Source organism: Hemitrygon akajei, chromosome 1, assembly GCF_048418815.1.
Source record: "Hemitrygon akajei chromosome 1, sHemAka1.3, whole genome shotgun sequence".
NCBI lineage: Eukaryota > Metazoa > Chordata > Chondrichthyes > Myliobatiformes > Dasyatidae > Hemitrygon > Hemitrygon akajei.
The window spans coordinates 12,345,281-12,361,624 of NC_133124.1; the positions used below are offsets into that span (position 1 = coordinate 12,345,281).

Genomic DNA, 16,344 nt, shown 5'->3' on the forward strand with positions numbered 1-16,344 from the left:
GGTTGTCCTCTTAGTCCATTACTATTTAACATCGCTTTAGAACCTTTGGCAATTGCCATCAGAGAATCACAGGATATTTTGGGTATTAATCGTGGAACAGATATTCATAAGGTATCTTTGTACGCAGATGATTTATTATTATTCATCTCTAACCCTGAGAAATCTATTCCAGCAGTCTTATCATTGTTGGCTCAATTTAGTGAGTTTTCTGGGTATAAGTTAAATCTTAATAAGAGTGAATTGTTTCCTTTGAATAGACTGGTCCCAAGCTATGATATTTTACCTTTTAAATTAGTTAATGATTCTTTTACTTACTTAGGGATTAAAATCACAAAAAACCATAAAGAATTATTTGGGTTTAATTTTCTACCCTTAATTGATCAGATCAATTGATCTAAGTGGCTTGTTTACTAAGTGGTCACCATTATCTTTAACTCTGATAGGTAGGATTAATGCTATTAAGATGGTTATTTTACCTAAATTTTTATATATTTTTCAAGCGGTACCAATTTTTATTCCAAAATCCTTTTTTACTAATGTTGATTCAAAAATTTCCTCATATATATGGCAGAATAAAAATCCCAGGTTAGGTAAAACATACTTACAGAAGACAAAGAAGGAAGGTGGGTTGGCATTACCCAATTTCAGATTTTATTATTGGGCAGTTAATATTAGATATTTGTTATGTTGGTTGAAAGAATGGGATGGTCCTTTTGGCCCTCATTGGGTGAGTTTGGAAATTAAATCGGTATCAGGTTATGCTCTGGGTTCTATTTTAGGGACATCTCTCCCTTTTGCTCTTTCTAAATTGCCGAAACGAATTGACAACCCGATAGTTAAATATACCTTACGAATATGGTTTCAATTTCGGAAATTTTTCGGGTTGACTCAATTCATTTTAAATGGTCCTATTGTAGCTAATTGTTTTTTCCATCCCTCAATTATAGATCAAGCTTTTTCGGCTTGGAAAACAAAGGGTTTATTAAGATTTTCCGACTTATTTTTGGACAATTGTTTTATGTCTTTTGTGCAATTATCTAATAAATATAATTTGCCTAGATTTCATTTTTTTAGATACTTACAGGTTAGGCATTTTTTAAGTACGGTACTTCCTACGTTTCCAAATTTTGTGTCTTCAGATATTTTGGAGAGTTTGTTTGAATTAAACCCTTTTCAAAAAGGGCTTATATCAAAACTTTATAATATAATTATGAAGATACGTTCAGTGCCCTTTGATAAGACCAAAAATGATTGGGAAAGAGAGCTCAATCTTATTATTCCTATTGAGAATTGGGATAAAATTCTTCAATTAGTTAATACATCATCTATATGTGCCAAACATTCATTAATACAATTTAAGGTTGTACATAGGGCCCATATGTCCAAGGATAAATTAGCTCATTTTTATTCTTATATAAACCCTATTTGTGACAGATGTCAATTAGAAATCGCGTCTTTAACTCATATGTTTTGGTCATGTCCGCTTTTGAAAAAATATTGGAAAGATATTTTTGATATTATCTCTGCGGTACTGAACATCGATTTACAACCCCATCCTATTACCGCAATTTTTGGTTTACCGATGATGGACTCACTCCATTTATCTCCTTCCGCCTGTCGAATGATTGCTTTTCTCACTTTGATGGCTAGAAGATCTATTTTGTTGAATTGGAAGGAAATTAATCCTCCCACGGTATTTCATTGGCTTTCTCAAACTATGATATGTCTAAATTTAGAAAAAATTAGAAGTGCTGTATTTGATACTTCTATTAAATTTGAAAAGATATGGAGACCATTTATTCAATATTTTCATATGATGTAATATGGCCCTGTGCCAAGCTTATTGGTTTTTTCAGCTTTAATTGTATGTATGTTGAGAGGATCGGAGTTGACGACATTGATGTTTATGTATTCTTGTGAGATATTATAAACAGCCCTTTTTTTTCTCTTTTTCTTTAGTTTTTTCTCTTTTTTTTGTTTTCTTTTTTTTCTTAGATATTAGATTAGTAGGTTAGTAATTTTGCATATATTTTTTTTTCTTTTTCTTTTTTTATATATTATATATTATGAAATATCTAGATTTACCTTGTTCATATATATACTATATGGTTCATGTTTTGGGAAAACTTATTTATACTGTATTCATTGCTTATGTATTCCTTCATGTGTAATGGGAATTTGTATGTTTGTAATCCCTTTATTAATATATTAACTGTATTTTGTTCATAATATTTTTAATACTAATAAAAAGATTGAAAAAGAAAAGAAAGGAGTAAAAACCTTTACGTTACTTTATGTGAAGGATGTAAGAAATAAATTCAATTCAATTCTTTTCAAATGTAAGTGAACCGTTAAAGAATATACAACAGCACAGCACGAACCCTACAGCCCACATCATGGCCTACTCCAAGATCAATCTAACCCTTCCCTCCTACATAGCCCTCCATTTTTCTATCATCCATGTGCCTATTTAAGAGTCTCTTAAAAGTCCCGAGCATATCTCACCCTTTTGTGTGCTGTCAATCAACAACATTCAGATGCTAATCATCTCACATCATCACCATGGCACTGCCATTGATCGAAATAAGCTGCAGATGGTTGTAAAACTAGTCAGCTCCATCATGGGCACTACCCTCCGCAGTATCCAGGACATGCCCTCTTCTCATTGCTACCATCAGGAAGGAGGTGCAGAAGCCTGAAGGCACACACTCAGGAACAACTTCTTCCTCTCTGCCATCCGATTTCTGAATGAACACTACCTCACTATTTTTCTATTTCTATACCTTTGCACTATTTAACTATTTTATCTATATAGTGTCAATAAAAAAGTACTCACCCCCCCTTAGAAGTTTTTATGTTTTATTGTTTTACCACACTGAATCCCAGTGGATTTAATTTGGCTTTTTTTTGACACTGATCTACAGGAAGATTCTTTCGTGTCAAAGTGAAAACAGATGTGTACAGAGTGATCAAAATTAATTACAAGTATATAACACAAAATAATCGACAGCATAAATATTCATTCCCTTCAGTTCAGTATTTAGTAGTTCCACCTTTGGCAGCAATTACAGCCTTGAGTCTCTGTGGATAGGTCTCCATCAGCTTTGCATATCTGGACACTGTAATTTTTCCCCATTCTTCTTTAAAAAATTATTCAAGCTCAGTCAGATTGCATGTGGATCGTGAGCGAAAAGCCTTTTTCAAGTCCGGCCACAAATTCTCAATTGGATTGAGGTCTGGACTCTGGTTTAGCCACTGCAGAACATTAACTTTGTTATTTTTAAGCCACTCTTGTTGAGCTTTGGCTTTATGCTTGGGGTCATTGTCTTCCTGGAAAACAAATCTTGGGGCAAAGTCGCAGTTCTCTTGCAGGCTGCATCAGGTTATCCACCAGGATTTCCCTGTATTCTGCTGCATGGTGCAGCCACCACCATGCTTCATGGTAAGAATGGTGTGTTTTTGATAATGTGCAGTGTTTGGCTTTGTCTGATGGCTAAAAAGCTCAATTCTGGTTTCATCAGACCATGAAACTAGCTGACTTCAGAGTCCCCTACGTATCTTCTAGCAAACTCTAGCCGAGATTTCATGTGAGATTGTTTTCCAAAAGTGTCTTTCCCTTAGCCATTCTTCCATAAAGCTGTGACAGCAGTCTCCAATCTCAGCCTCTGAAGTTTGTAACTCCTCCAGAGTTGTCATAGGTCTCTTGGTAACTTCCCTCACTAGCCCCCTTCTTGCATGGTCACTCAGATTTTTAAGGACAGCTTGCTTGAGGCGATTTAAAGTTGTGCCAAATTTCCATTTCTTGATGAATGACTTAACTACTCCAAGGGCTATTCAGTGACTTGGAAATTTTCTTGTATCCATCTCCTGACTTGTGTTTTTCAATAATCTTTTCGTAGAGTTGTTTGGAGTGTTCTTTTGTCTTCATGATGTCATTCTTAACAAAGATACTGACTCCACAATGGTTGGACCTTCCAGTTGCAGGTGTATTTTTACTACAATCAATTGAAACACTTTGAATGCACACGGTGATTGCCATTTAAACAATTATACGTCTACTAAAACCAATTGGCTGCATCAGTGAGGATTTGGTGTATCATATTAAAGGGAGTAAATACTTATGCAATCAATTATTTTGTGTTTTATATTTGTAATTAATTTAGATCACTTTGTAGAGATCGGATATCACTTTGACAGGAAAGTCGCTTTCTGTCGATCAGTGTCAAAAAAAGCCAAATTAAATCTACTGTGATTCAAAGTTGTATAACAATAAAACATGAAAACCTCCAAGGTGGCGGGCATGTGAATACTTTTTTGGCACTGTATATATTTACTGTAATTCACAGTTTTTTCCCTCTATTATTAGGTATTGCATTGTACTGTTGCAGCAAAGTTAAAAAGTTTCACAACATACAGTATGCCAGTGATATTAAACCTGATTCTGATCGGCTCACAGTGCAATTCCAAAATAATTTCAGACAAAATATCATCACCAGTGCAGGCTGCCCTAGTGATGGCTGTGGTGAGGAAAATACAGCTATCCATTGCTTGGGAGATTGTGGATTTGCTAACAGGGCAAGGAGACGGATGTGTGTCCTTTTCTCAATTCATCGCAAGTAGCTGCATAACAGAGGGCTGTCCTAGGACACAAACTGAGACAGATATTGGATGCTGCTAGAAGATCATCAACTCAGTGAAAGGCTCTCTTCAGTCTGCCCAAGACTTGCTGGTTTTCCAGCACAGCGAGATGTCTGAAATGGAATACAGCACCCTGGCACACACCAAGCTGTAGCAGTATGGGCTGAGGAATGCACTGAAGCACAGTACAGGAACTGCAAAGACTCTGTAAGGACCACAGTCTCCAGCACAGGGAGGGGCTCAGCTGGGTGGGGAAGCCCCTTAAACACTGAAATTGTTCAACACCCAGGGGGCCACAAGCAGCAAGAGTACCACAGTCTAATAAAAAATTGTTAACAGAAGTGTATTGGTAGTGACCAAACTGGAGTTGCGGTGGGCGGGGAGGTGGGAACCCGAGCAGATAGAATTGAAATCAGAATCAGATTTAATATGTATCATGAAATCTGTTGTATTGCGGCAGCAATACATAATAATAAAAGCTATAAATCACAGTAAGAAGTACATATAGAAAATAAAAATTAAATTAAATAAGCAGTGCAAAAAGAGGGAAAAATACAGAGTGTTTGTGGGGAAAGATGGAGTTAAGCCTTCATACAAACTCAGGAATTGAAAGACTGAGCATGGTGGGACTGAAGTTCTGAGTTATGTACTTTTACCATTCAAGGAATATTGTAGGAAAAGTGGATAAACTTCAGGCATGGGTCAGCACGTGGAATTATGACATTGTAGCCATTCATGAGACTTGGTTGTGGGAGCAGGACTGGCAACTTAATGTTCCAGGAATGAGTGGGAGGAATTAGTGGGAAATTAGAAGATTGGGAAGCTTTCAGAAGGGAAAGCTGGGAAAGAGGGAGAAGAGGGGAGTGGGAGTGATGGGGGCCTCAACAGTCAGGGGAAAAGAAGGAGATTTTGTGCACACGAATGGGACACTTGGATGGTACGTTGCCTCCCAGGTGTCAGGGTCCAGGACGTCTGGAGGGGGGAGGGAGAACAGCCAGATTTCTTGGTACATATTCATACCAATGACACAGGAAGGAAAAGCAAAGAAGTCCTGAAGGAGAATTTACAGAGCTAGGCAGAAAGCTGGGATGTAGAACCTCCAAAGTAGTAATTTCTGGATTGCTACCTGTGTCACACGCCAGTGAGAGTAGAAACAGGATGATTTGGCAGATAAATGTGTGGCTGAGAAGCTGGGCAGGGTGTCAGGTTCTTGGATCATTGGGATTGCTTCTGGAGGCAATACAAACTGTACAAAAGTGACGGATTGCACCTGAATCCAAAGGGGATCAATATTCTTCTGGGCAGGTTTGTTAAGAGATGCTGGGGAGGGTTTCAACTAATTCGGCAGGGGGTGGGAATGGAGTGAAGGGAGTTTGGATAGGATGGATGATTAAAAAAAGCAAAGACAGTGTGACTCAGACTGTCAGGAAGAGCATGCAGCTGATAGGACAAAATTGCAGCCAGCAGGGTGAGTGCATTAGGGATGCAGAATCAAAAATGGTAGCAAGTACAGTACTCAGAGTGCTATATCTCAATGCATGGAGTATTAAGAAATAAGGTGGATGATCTTGTTGCACTTTTACAGATTGCCAGGTATGATGTTGTGGCCATCACTGGATCATGGTTGAGGAATGGTTGTAGTTGGGAGCTGAAAGTCCAAGGTTACACATTGCATTAGAGGTATAGGAAAGTAGGTGGGGTGGGGGGGTGGTATGATTCTGCTGGTAAAGAATGGCATCAAATCTCAGCAGAAAGATGTGACATAGGTTCAGAAGATGTTGAATCCTTGTTGGTTGAGTTAAGAAACTGCAAGGGTAAAAGGACCCCGATGGCAGTTATATACAGGCCTCCCAACAATAGCTGGGATGTGGACTACAAATTACAACAGGAAATAGAAAAGGCATGTCAAATAAGGCAATATTGTGATAGTCATGGGGGATTTTAACTTGCAGGTCGATTTAGAAAATCAGGTTGGTAATGTATCTTAAGAGAGTGAGTTTGTTGAATGCCTATGAGATGGCTTTTTAGAGCAGCTTGTCCTTAAGTCTATGAGGGGATCAGCTATACTGGATTGGGTGTTATGTAATGAACCGGAGGCAATTAGAGAGCTTAAGGTAAAAGAACTCTTAGGAGACAGTGATCACAATATGATTGTGTTCAACTTGAAATTTGATAGGGAGAAAGTAAAGTCTGATGCAGCAGTATCTTACTGGAGTAAAGGAAAATACAGTGGCACGAGAGAGGAGTCGGCCAAAGTAAATTGGAAGGAGATGTTGGCAGGGATGACAGCAGAGCAGCAAATGGCTTGAGTTTCTGAGAAAAATGAGGAGGGCACAGGATATATGTATTTCAAAAACAAAAAAATACTCAAATGGCAAAACAGTACAACTGTAGCTGACAAGGGAAGTTAAAGCTAATGTAAAAGCAAGAGAGGGCATACAACAAAGCAAAAATTAGTGGGAAGATGGAAAATTGGGAAGCTTTTAAAAACCTACAGAGCACAACTAAAAGAATCATTAGGAGGGAAGTGATGAAATATGAAAGCAAGCTCGCAAACAATATCAAAGTGGATAGCAAAAGCTTTTTCAAGTATGTAAGAAATAAAAGAGAGATAGGACCACTACAAAATGAGGCCAGAGAAATAATAATGGGGCACAAGGAGATGACAGATGAACTACCGTAGATGCCGGATTATAAGCCGCTACTTTTTCCCCACATTTTGAACAGCTTTGAACACTGCGGCCTTTACTACGGTGCGGCTAATGCATGTTTTTTTTTCATGCCGCCAAAAACATTTTGCCTCGTAACAGTAGACCAATAAAATTGATGAGTAGTTCACAGAGGTCCAATGAAATTGTACGATAAATCAAGCGCACTTTCACAATTAAATTATTGTAAATCAGTCATTTGTACTCACCCTCATCAACATGGAAAACACTCGAAGAAAAGCATTGTGCTGCCTTTATGGCAGTTATTTAGTTTATAATATTTTCGCTTAGTAATTCATTTGTTAGTATTTTCTAGTTAAAGTTAGAAGTGTTTTAAGTATATTTGTTTTCTGTACTACATCCCGGGATGCTATGACGTCACATCCGGTTTCGCCGCGTCTTGTGGGAAAATGCCGGTTTGCGATAAACGGAAAGGTGGGGGGGGGGGAGCGCATTAGACCCGAGTGAAAACGCTGCTTTTAAGTTAAAGGCGATCAATAACTTTTCCTGGTAGGCTGCAGTATATATTTTTTTACCAGTCGTTAGGAGATATTGGAATGTTGTTCGTGCACTGTTCAGTAAAGAAGTATACGCAACGTAATTTGTGTGTTACCGATACGTATGTATATTTAAAAGTAGCCATGTTACAGGCACGGTTCGAAAAAAAGCATTTGCAATATGTATTTGTTTATGTTACCATACGGATTTAATTAAAAGTTAAAAAATCCTCACGTGTAATATCTTTCTGTGTAAATATCTCATATTACAACGTGGGACACCTGCGGCTTAAAATCCGGTGCGGCTTGTACAAGTACAAAATTGATTTTCTTTCTAAAATTAGAGCCTGCAGCTTTTAATCAGGTGCGCTCTGTAGTACGGAATCTACGGGTAACTGAATATTTTGCATCAGCCTTCACTGTGGAAGACACAAGATATTGTTGTGTGTGAAGGAAGAGAAGTGAGTGCAGTTACTATTACAGGGAAGAAGGTGCTCAAAAAGCTGAAAGACCTAAGGGTACAGAAGTCAGCCGGACCAGATAAACTGCACCCGAGGGTTCTGAAAGAAACCTGATAGAAATTGTGGGGGCATTAGTAGTGATCTTTCAAAAATCATTGGACTCTGGCATGGTGCCAGAGGACTGGAAAATTGCAAATGTCACTCCACTCTTTAAGAAAGGAGTAAGGCAGCAGAAAGGAAATTATATAACAGTTAACCCAACCTCAGTGGTTGGGAAGACGTTCGAGTCAATTGTTCAGGATGAGGTTATGGAGTACTTGGTGATATGGGACAAAACAGGACATAGTCACCAGTGTTTCCTTCAGGGGAAATCTTGCCTGATGAACCTGTTGGAATTCACTAAGGAGATTACAAGTAGGATAGATAAAGGGGAAGAAGTGGATATTATATATTTGGGCTTTCAGAAGGTCATTGGCAAGCTGTCACATGAGGTTCCTTACAAAGAGCCCATGGTACTACAGGGAAATGACTGGCATGGTTACAGCATCAGCTGATTGGTAGGAGGCATTGAGTGGGAATAAAAGGATCCTTTTCTGGTTAGTTGCCAGTGATTAGTGGTGCTCAGCAGGAGTCGATACTGGGACCGCTTCTTTTTATGCTGTATAATCAATGATTTAGATAATGGAATAGATGGCTTTGTTGACAAGTTTGCACATGACAGCAAGACTGGTGGAGGGGCAGATAGTGTAGTGGAAACAGGTAGTCTGCAAAAGGATTTAGACAGCTTAGGAGAATGGGCAAGAGAGTGGCAAATGAAATACAATGCTGGAAACTGCATGGTCATGCACTTTGGTAGTAGAATTAAATGTGCAGACTGTTTTATAAATAGGGAGAAAATCCAAAATTCTGAGATGCAAAGGGACTTGGGAGTCCTTGCACAGAACAGACTGAAGGTTAACTTGCAGATTGGGTCGGTGGTGAGGAGGGCAAATGCAACGTTAGCATTCATTTCAAGAGGTTTAGAATACAACAGCAGAGATGTGATGCTGAAGCTTTATAAGGTTGTGGTAAGGCCTCATCATGAGTATTGTGAACAGTTTTGGGCTCCTTATTTAAGAAAATATGTGCTCGCATTGGAGAGGGTTCAGAGGAGGTTGAAAAGGATGATTCCAGGATTGACAGGGTTATCACCTGAGGAACATTTGATGACTCTGTACTTGCTGGAATGAAGGATGAGAGGGGATTTTACTGAAACCTTTCGAACGTTTAAAGGCTTAGACAGAGGAGCTATGGAAAGGATGGTTCTCATGTTGGGAGAGTCTAGGACTAGAGGGCACAGCCTCAGGATAGAGGGGCATGCACTTAAAACAGAAATGCAGAGAAATTTATTTACCAGAGGGTGGTGAATTGTGGAATTTGTTACCACAGGCAGTTGTGGAGGCCAGGTTGATAGGTGTACTTAAGGCAGAGAATGATAGGTTCTTGATTTGGGCATGGCATCAAAAGTTATGGGGAAAAGGCCGGGGAGTGGGGCTAAGGAGGGGAAAGAAGGATCAACCATGATTGAATGGCTCAGCAGACTTGGTGGGTCAAATGGCCTAATTCTGCTCCTGTCTTATGATCTAAGTACCAACAGAAAGCATTTTAAAAAAGTAATTAAGGTAAAAATGGAACATGAAAGTATGCTAGCCAATAATATTAGAGAGGATATCAAAAGTTTCTTCAGATATATAATGCATATAAAACAGGTGAGAGTGGGTATCAGATAGCTGGAAAATGCTGCTGGAGAAGTAGTAATGGGAGACAGCAAAATGGCGGACAAACTGAATAAGTATTTTGCAAAAGTTTTCACTGTGGAAGACACTAACAGTATGGTGAAAGTTCCAGCTGTCAGGGGTCATGAAATGTATGCTTTTGCCACTACTAGGGAGAAGGTTCTTGGGAAACTGGGAGGTCTGAGGCTAGTCTGAAGAGATTGTGAAAGCATTAGTAATGATCTTTCAAGAATCTCTAGATTCTGGAATGGTTCCAGAAGACTGAAAAATTTCAAATGTCACTTCACTCTTCAAGAAGGGAGAGAGGCAGAAGAATGGAAACTGAGGCTAGTTAGTCTGAACACAGTGGGTGAGAAGATACTGGAGTCAATTGTTAAGGATGTACTCATGGTGTACTTGGAGGCACATGATAAAATAGGCCATAGTCAGCATGGTTTCAAGGGAAAATCTTGCCCGACAAATCTGTTGTAATTCATTGAAAAAATAACAAGCAGGACAGACAAAGGAAAATTGGTTGATGTTGTATACTTGGAATTTCAAAAGGGCTTTGACATGGTGCCACACAGGAGGCTGCTTAAAAAGCTATGGGCCCATGGTATTACAGGAAAGATTTCTGGTTGGCTGCTGGTGACTAGTGGTGTTCCAGAGGGGTCTGTGTTGGGACTGATTCTTTACATGCTGTATGTTAATGATCTTAATGATGGAACTGATGGCTTTGTTACAAAGCTTGCAAATGATATGAAGATAAGTGGAAGAGCAGGTAGTTTTGAGGCAGTGAAGAGGCAACAGAAGGACTAGATACATTTGCAGAATGGGCAAAGAAATGGCAGATGGAATACAGGTTCAGGAAGTGTCTGGTGGTACACTTTGGTAGAAGAAATGAAAGGGTTGACTATTTTTGAAATGGTGAAAAAATACAAAAAATACAGAGGTTCAAAGGGACTTGGAAATGCTTGTGCAGGATTTCCTAAAGGTTAATTTGTAGGTCAAGTCTGTGCTGAGGAAGACAAACGCGATGTTAGTATACATTTCAATGGGACTAGAATATAAAAGCAAGAATGTGATGTTGAGACTTTATTAAGCACTGGTAAGGCCTCACTTGAAGTATTGCGAACAGTTTTGAGCCCTTATCTTAGGATGTGCTGAAACTGGAGAGGGTTTAAAGGAGCTTCATGAAAATTATTCCAGGATGGCTCTTGGCCTGTATTCATTGGAATTCAGAAGAATGAGGGGTGACCTCATTGAAACCTATTGAATGGTGAAAGGCCTTGATAGAGTGGATGTGGAGAGGATGTTTCCTGTGGTGGGAGAGTCTAAGAACAGAGGCCACAGCCTTAAAATAGAAGGGTGTCCTTTTAGAATGGAGATAAGGAGTAATTTCTTTAGACAGAGTGGTGAAATTATGGAATTTGATGCCACCGGCAGCTGTGGAGGCCAAGTCTTTATGTATAATTAAGGCAGAGGTTGATAGATTCTTGATTGGTCAGGGCATGAAGGTATATGGGGAGAAGGCAGGAGATTGGAGCTGAGAGGAAAATTGCATTATCCATGATGAAATGGTGGAGCAGACTCAATTGGCCAAATGGCCTAATTCTGCTCCTATAGACATGGTTTTATGGTCTAAAGTGGGTGGAATGGCATTGAATAGTCAGGGAACATGGCTTCAATGAGATTCACCCTTATCCTTCTGAATTCCAGTGAGCACAGACCCAGAGCCATCAAACGTTCCTCATATGATAACCCTTTCATTCCTGTGAACCTCCTCTGGACCCTCTTCAATGCCAGCATATCTTTTCTAAGATCAGAATCAGGTTTATTATCACTGGCATGTGTTGTGAAATTTGTTAACTTAGCAGCAGTAGTTCAATGCAATATATAATATAGAAGAAAAAAACCCAAAATAATAATAATAAATAAATTATGATTTTAATGAAGTCAGTAACAACTTCAGCATACTCATCTAGGTTCGAAGATAAATCCCTGAATATAGTCCAGTCCACAGATTCAAAGCAGTCCTGTAGACGCTCCTGTGTTTCCCTTGTTCATACCTTCTTGGTCCTCACTACTGGTGCTGCAGTCTTCACTCTCTGCCTATACTCAGGGAGTAGAAGTACAGTCAGGTGATCAGACTTCCAAAAGTGAGGGTGTGGAATAGCACGGTAGGCATTCTTAATGGTGGTGAAGCTATGGTCCAATGTGTTGTTTCCTCTAGTATTGCAAGTGATCTGTTGATGGTAATTGCTTAGTGATTTTTTCAGATTGGCCCGGTTAAAATCTCCCAAAACAATGGTGAAGGCGTTAGGACGCGCTGTTTCATGCACGTTGATCCCATTAGTCAGATCATCTAAAGCCTGCACATTGGCCTAAGGTAGAGTGTATACTACTACCAAAATGATCTCGGAGAACTCCCGTAGTAGGTAAAAAGGATGGCACTTAACTGCTAGATCTTCCAGGTCTGGAGAGCAGAATTGGGACAGCACTGATACATTTGTGCACAAGAAAAGTTGATCATGATGCATACTCCTCCACCTCTGCTTTTGAGAGACTCTATAAATCTATCCTGACGGTAAATCCATCGATCTGAATCGCTGCATCCAGTACAGAAGGGGTTAGCTGGGATTCCATGAAACAAAGGACACACGCAGTCCTAATGTCCCTCTGATTCAGCACCCTAGCTCTCAGATCATCGATTTTATTCATCAGAGACTGCATGTTTTCCAGCAAGATAGTTGGTATTGGGAGTTTGAAACCTCATTTCCTTAAATGCACTTGTATCCCTGATCTACAGCCTCGCTTCCTCCATGGAATCCTATGTGGACGCTTCTGTCCACAATCAGTATTGCTTCCGCCAATTTTAAGCAGCGATAGTTTATTTAAATGCATTAAGAGATCTTTGTTGATCGTACTGATCTTGGAAGCAGTTGTGCTTTTTAGCTGTATCAGGCTGAAACAAAAATATTCAATCATATCCATTGAGAGCACTGCCTGCTACTTGAGCCACCCCTAGGCGCCATGTAAATAGATGAAGGGCCCAAAACTGTTCACAGTACTCAAGGTGAGGCCTTATCAGTGCCTCAGCACCACATCTTTGCTCTTGTATTCAAGATCTCTTGAAATGAATGCTAACATGGCATTTGCCTTCCTCACCACCGATTCAACCTGCAAGTTAACCTTCCAGGTGTTGTGCACAAGGACTCCCAAGTCTGTCTGCATCTCAGATTCCTGGATTTTCTCTCCGTTTATTTCTACTACCAAAGTGCATGACCATGCATTTTCCAACATTTTATTTCCTGGACCAAACAGTGTAGGTTTTACACTGTGCAGTAGTGCATGGAGGAGTGCAGTAGAACAGATACAAATCCATAATTTCATGAAAGTGGAGTCACAGGTAGGTAGGGTACTAAACAGAGCTTTTGAAAACATTGGTCTTCATAAATCAAGGTGAGTACAGGAGTTGGGATGTTAGGTTAAATTTGTACAAGTCATTCGTGATGCCTAATTTGGTGTTTTGTGTGCAGTTTTGGTCATATAGCAACAGGAAAGAAAGCAATAAGATTGAAAGAGTGCAGAGAAATATTTACAAGGATATTGCCAAGCCCTGAGTTATAGGGAAACACTGAATAGGTTTGGACTTTATTCTCTAGAACATAGGAGAATAAGGGGAGATTTGATAGATTTGACTTGATTGAGATATACAAAATTATGAGGGGTATAGATAGGGTAAATGTCAGCAGGCTCTTTCCCTTGGGGCTAGGTGAGACATGAACTAGAAGTCATGGGTGAAGAGTGAAAGGTGAAACGTTTAAGGGGAACTTGAGGGGGAACCTCATCATTCAGAGGGTGCTGAATCTGTGGAATGAGCTGCCAGCTGAATGCAGCGTTTGCAATTTTGATTTCTATGTTCAAGAGAAATCTGGATAGGTACATAGATGGGAGGGGTATGGAGGGCCATGGTCTGGGGTGCAGGTTGATGGAACCAGGCAGATTAATAGTTTGGCATAGACTAGAAGGGTCGAGGCCTGTTTCTGTGCTGTAAAGTTCTTAGGACTCTACACTTCTAATGACCACCTGACACCTAGAATGTAAAATGTTTTGCACTGTGTTTATTCTTTGGTATATATTTGTTTATTATAAATGAAGTTTACTTTTGAAATTAAAACGATTGATCACTGCTGGTAAAAGGCAATATTTTGGCAACTCACACAGCTGGGATATTTCCTCTTTTGTACTATGATTTGGTTCCTGAAAGCTGTTATAGCCGGGGCTGGTAGTGGAAATAAATTCCCAATGCCAATGCATGTACCTCAAATAGCCTCTAACAACCAGATCCAACTCCTGGCCTTCACAAGTGCTTAGCTACTAAGCCTGGTGGAACCATCTTTACTGATAGAAAAGGGAAAGGTGGGTTACAGGCACCTTAAAACCAGTTGTTTTGAGCAGATGGGGTTTGATAGCTGTGGTTGGCAGTTCATCTAGGAGAAGGAAAACCATAATCTCAATTCCCCTGCCTTGCGGCTATATCGACTCATGGGGAAGGCTTTGAGAGTAAACCATAAGGAAAAATCTGGAATTGGATCCCCTAAGGCAGTCCTACGTTGACTTCAATGCTGATTAGCAACTCATGTGACACCACTGGTGCTAAACTGTATCAGTCTTTGTCGTTCCTTTGGATTCATCAGCTGCGTGGAGAGGGGGAACCTGCTACATGGACAACAGCTTGCTCTCATGTCGTACTGCCCTGGCTTGCATATCACATAGACAGCTAGGACTCAACATTCATGGTTGACCCCGACCAATAAAAAGCCTCACTGTGATTTAAACTCTGTGCAAAAGAACTTCAGACCAGACTTGTTAAGTTTTCCAAATTAAATTACCAATATTTCCAATTTCTTGCCAGAGGCATCCATGAAGTATAAACCACTCAAGCTGATTTCAGAGCTTTGCAAAAGCCAGAATTTCTTAATTGTCAACTTTCAATTTGTACTATGTGGGAAACTGTCTGCTGTCTAATGAAGTTTAAAAAATCCCAGCCAAAACAATGTTACAAATCAAAGCTGGTTCCAAACTAAAGCACCAGAAATGAAATGACAGCATTCCACACTACACCATATGGTCCCTCAGCGATAAACACAAGACAAGCTTTCTCAGGTACTTGCTCTCAAATGGTGAAATAGTCTATTGATAGTGGTGTGGGCAAGTATATTTTTAAAACTCACATGTTGTTTTGTTCTGGTTCTCCTGAGAATGAGCAGCACTGGCTGTAAAATCTCAACCAAACTTGCAGCTATATAAAACTTTATTTGGGCTGCACTTGGGAGTATTGTCTGTGCAATACTGGTCACCCCATTTCAGGAGGGGTGAGGAGGCTTTGGAAAGGATACAGGAATGGGTTACCAGAATGCTGCCTGGACTACATGAAGAGCTAAAGGGAGAGGATGGACAAACTTGGGCTGTTTTCATGAGAGAGAGGCATGGATTAGGCCATTTTGCCCATTGAACCTGTTCTGCCATTCTACTGTGGCTGATTTATCATCCCTGTCAACCCCATTTTTCTGTCTTCATTCCATAACCTTTGGTGCCCTGACTAATGAAGAATTCATCTGCCTTTGTCCTAAATATACCTTGTTCAACTCGATGAATGCCTACCTTCCTTCATTTCTTAATGTTAATATCACTAACAAGAAAGTAAAAAGAAATTCTAGACAAATGATAAATTGTTCTTCTATTTAAAAAAGGTCCATATTATTTACAAACACACAGAATATAAGATTATCATTTGCTAGATAATACTGACCTAGCGGTATCAAGTGCTTTCTGTACTTTTGCCTGGACAGAACCCAGTAAATCTGCACCCATTTTCTTCAATAGTTGAGTGAGCAGAACAAACAGCCAGTCTTGAAGATCTTCTTTGTGGACATGAATGAAGTCAACCAGGGTTTCCAAAAACATACTAAAAACCTGAAAAATAAATATATTACAAATCATACCTCAATAACAGTTACAAGTGCATTATATGCCAAAAACTAGAGCAAAGCAGAAATCTGAGTAGATTTGCATGTGTATTATATAATGTAGATTTTTTTCTGTATTTTATACAACTGTCCAGTAAGTTTTATTACTCACTTCATTTGAAATTAAGAAAATAATTCAGAAATATTAAGACAGGCAAAATCTAAAATTGTCAATTTGATTTGTACATTTATATAACCACAATGCAAAACTAGTGGGTAAGCAATACCATTAGGGTGGCAAGATTCCAAGACTG

At 39.5% G+C, this 16,344-nt stretch overlaps 1 protein-coding gene across 44 annotated transcripts in view; it reads right to left on the reverse strand.

Annotated features, from left to right (window-relative positions):
- The window catches only part of clasp2 (cytoplasmic linker associated protein 2), a 380,510-nt gene that overhangs the window by 61,578 nt on the left and 302,588 nt on the right, over positions 1–16,344 (reverse strand). For all 44 annotated transcript variants that reach the window (XM_073035883.1, XM_073034575.1, XM_073035242.1 and 41 more), the window contains one exon: positions 15,874–16,037. In XM_073035883.1, coding sequence (XP_072891984.1) covers positions 15,874–16,037 — 164 coding nt within the window. The remainder of the gene's footprint in view (positions 1–15,873; positions 16,038–16,344) is intronic.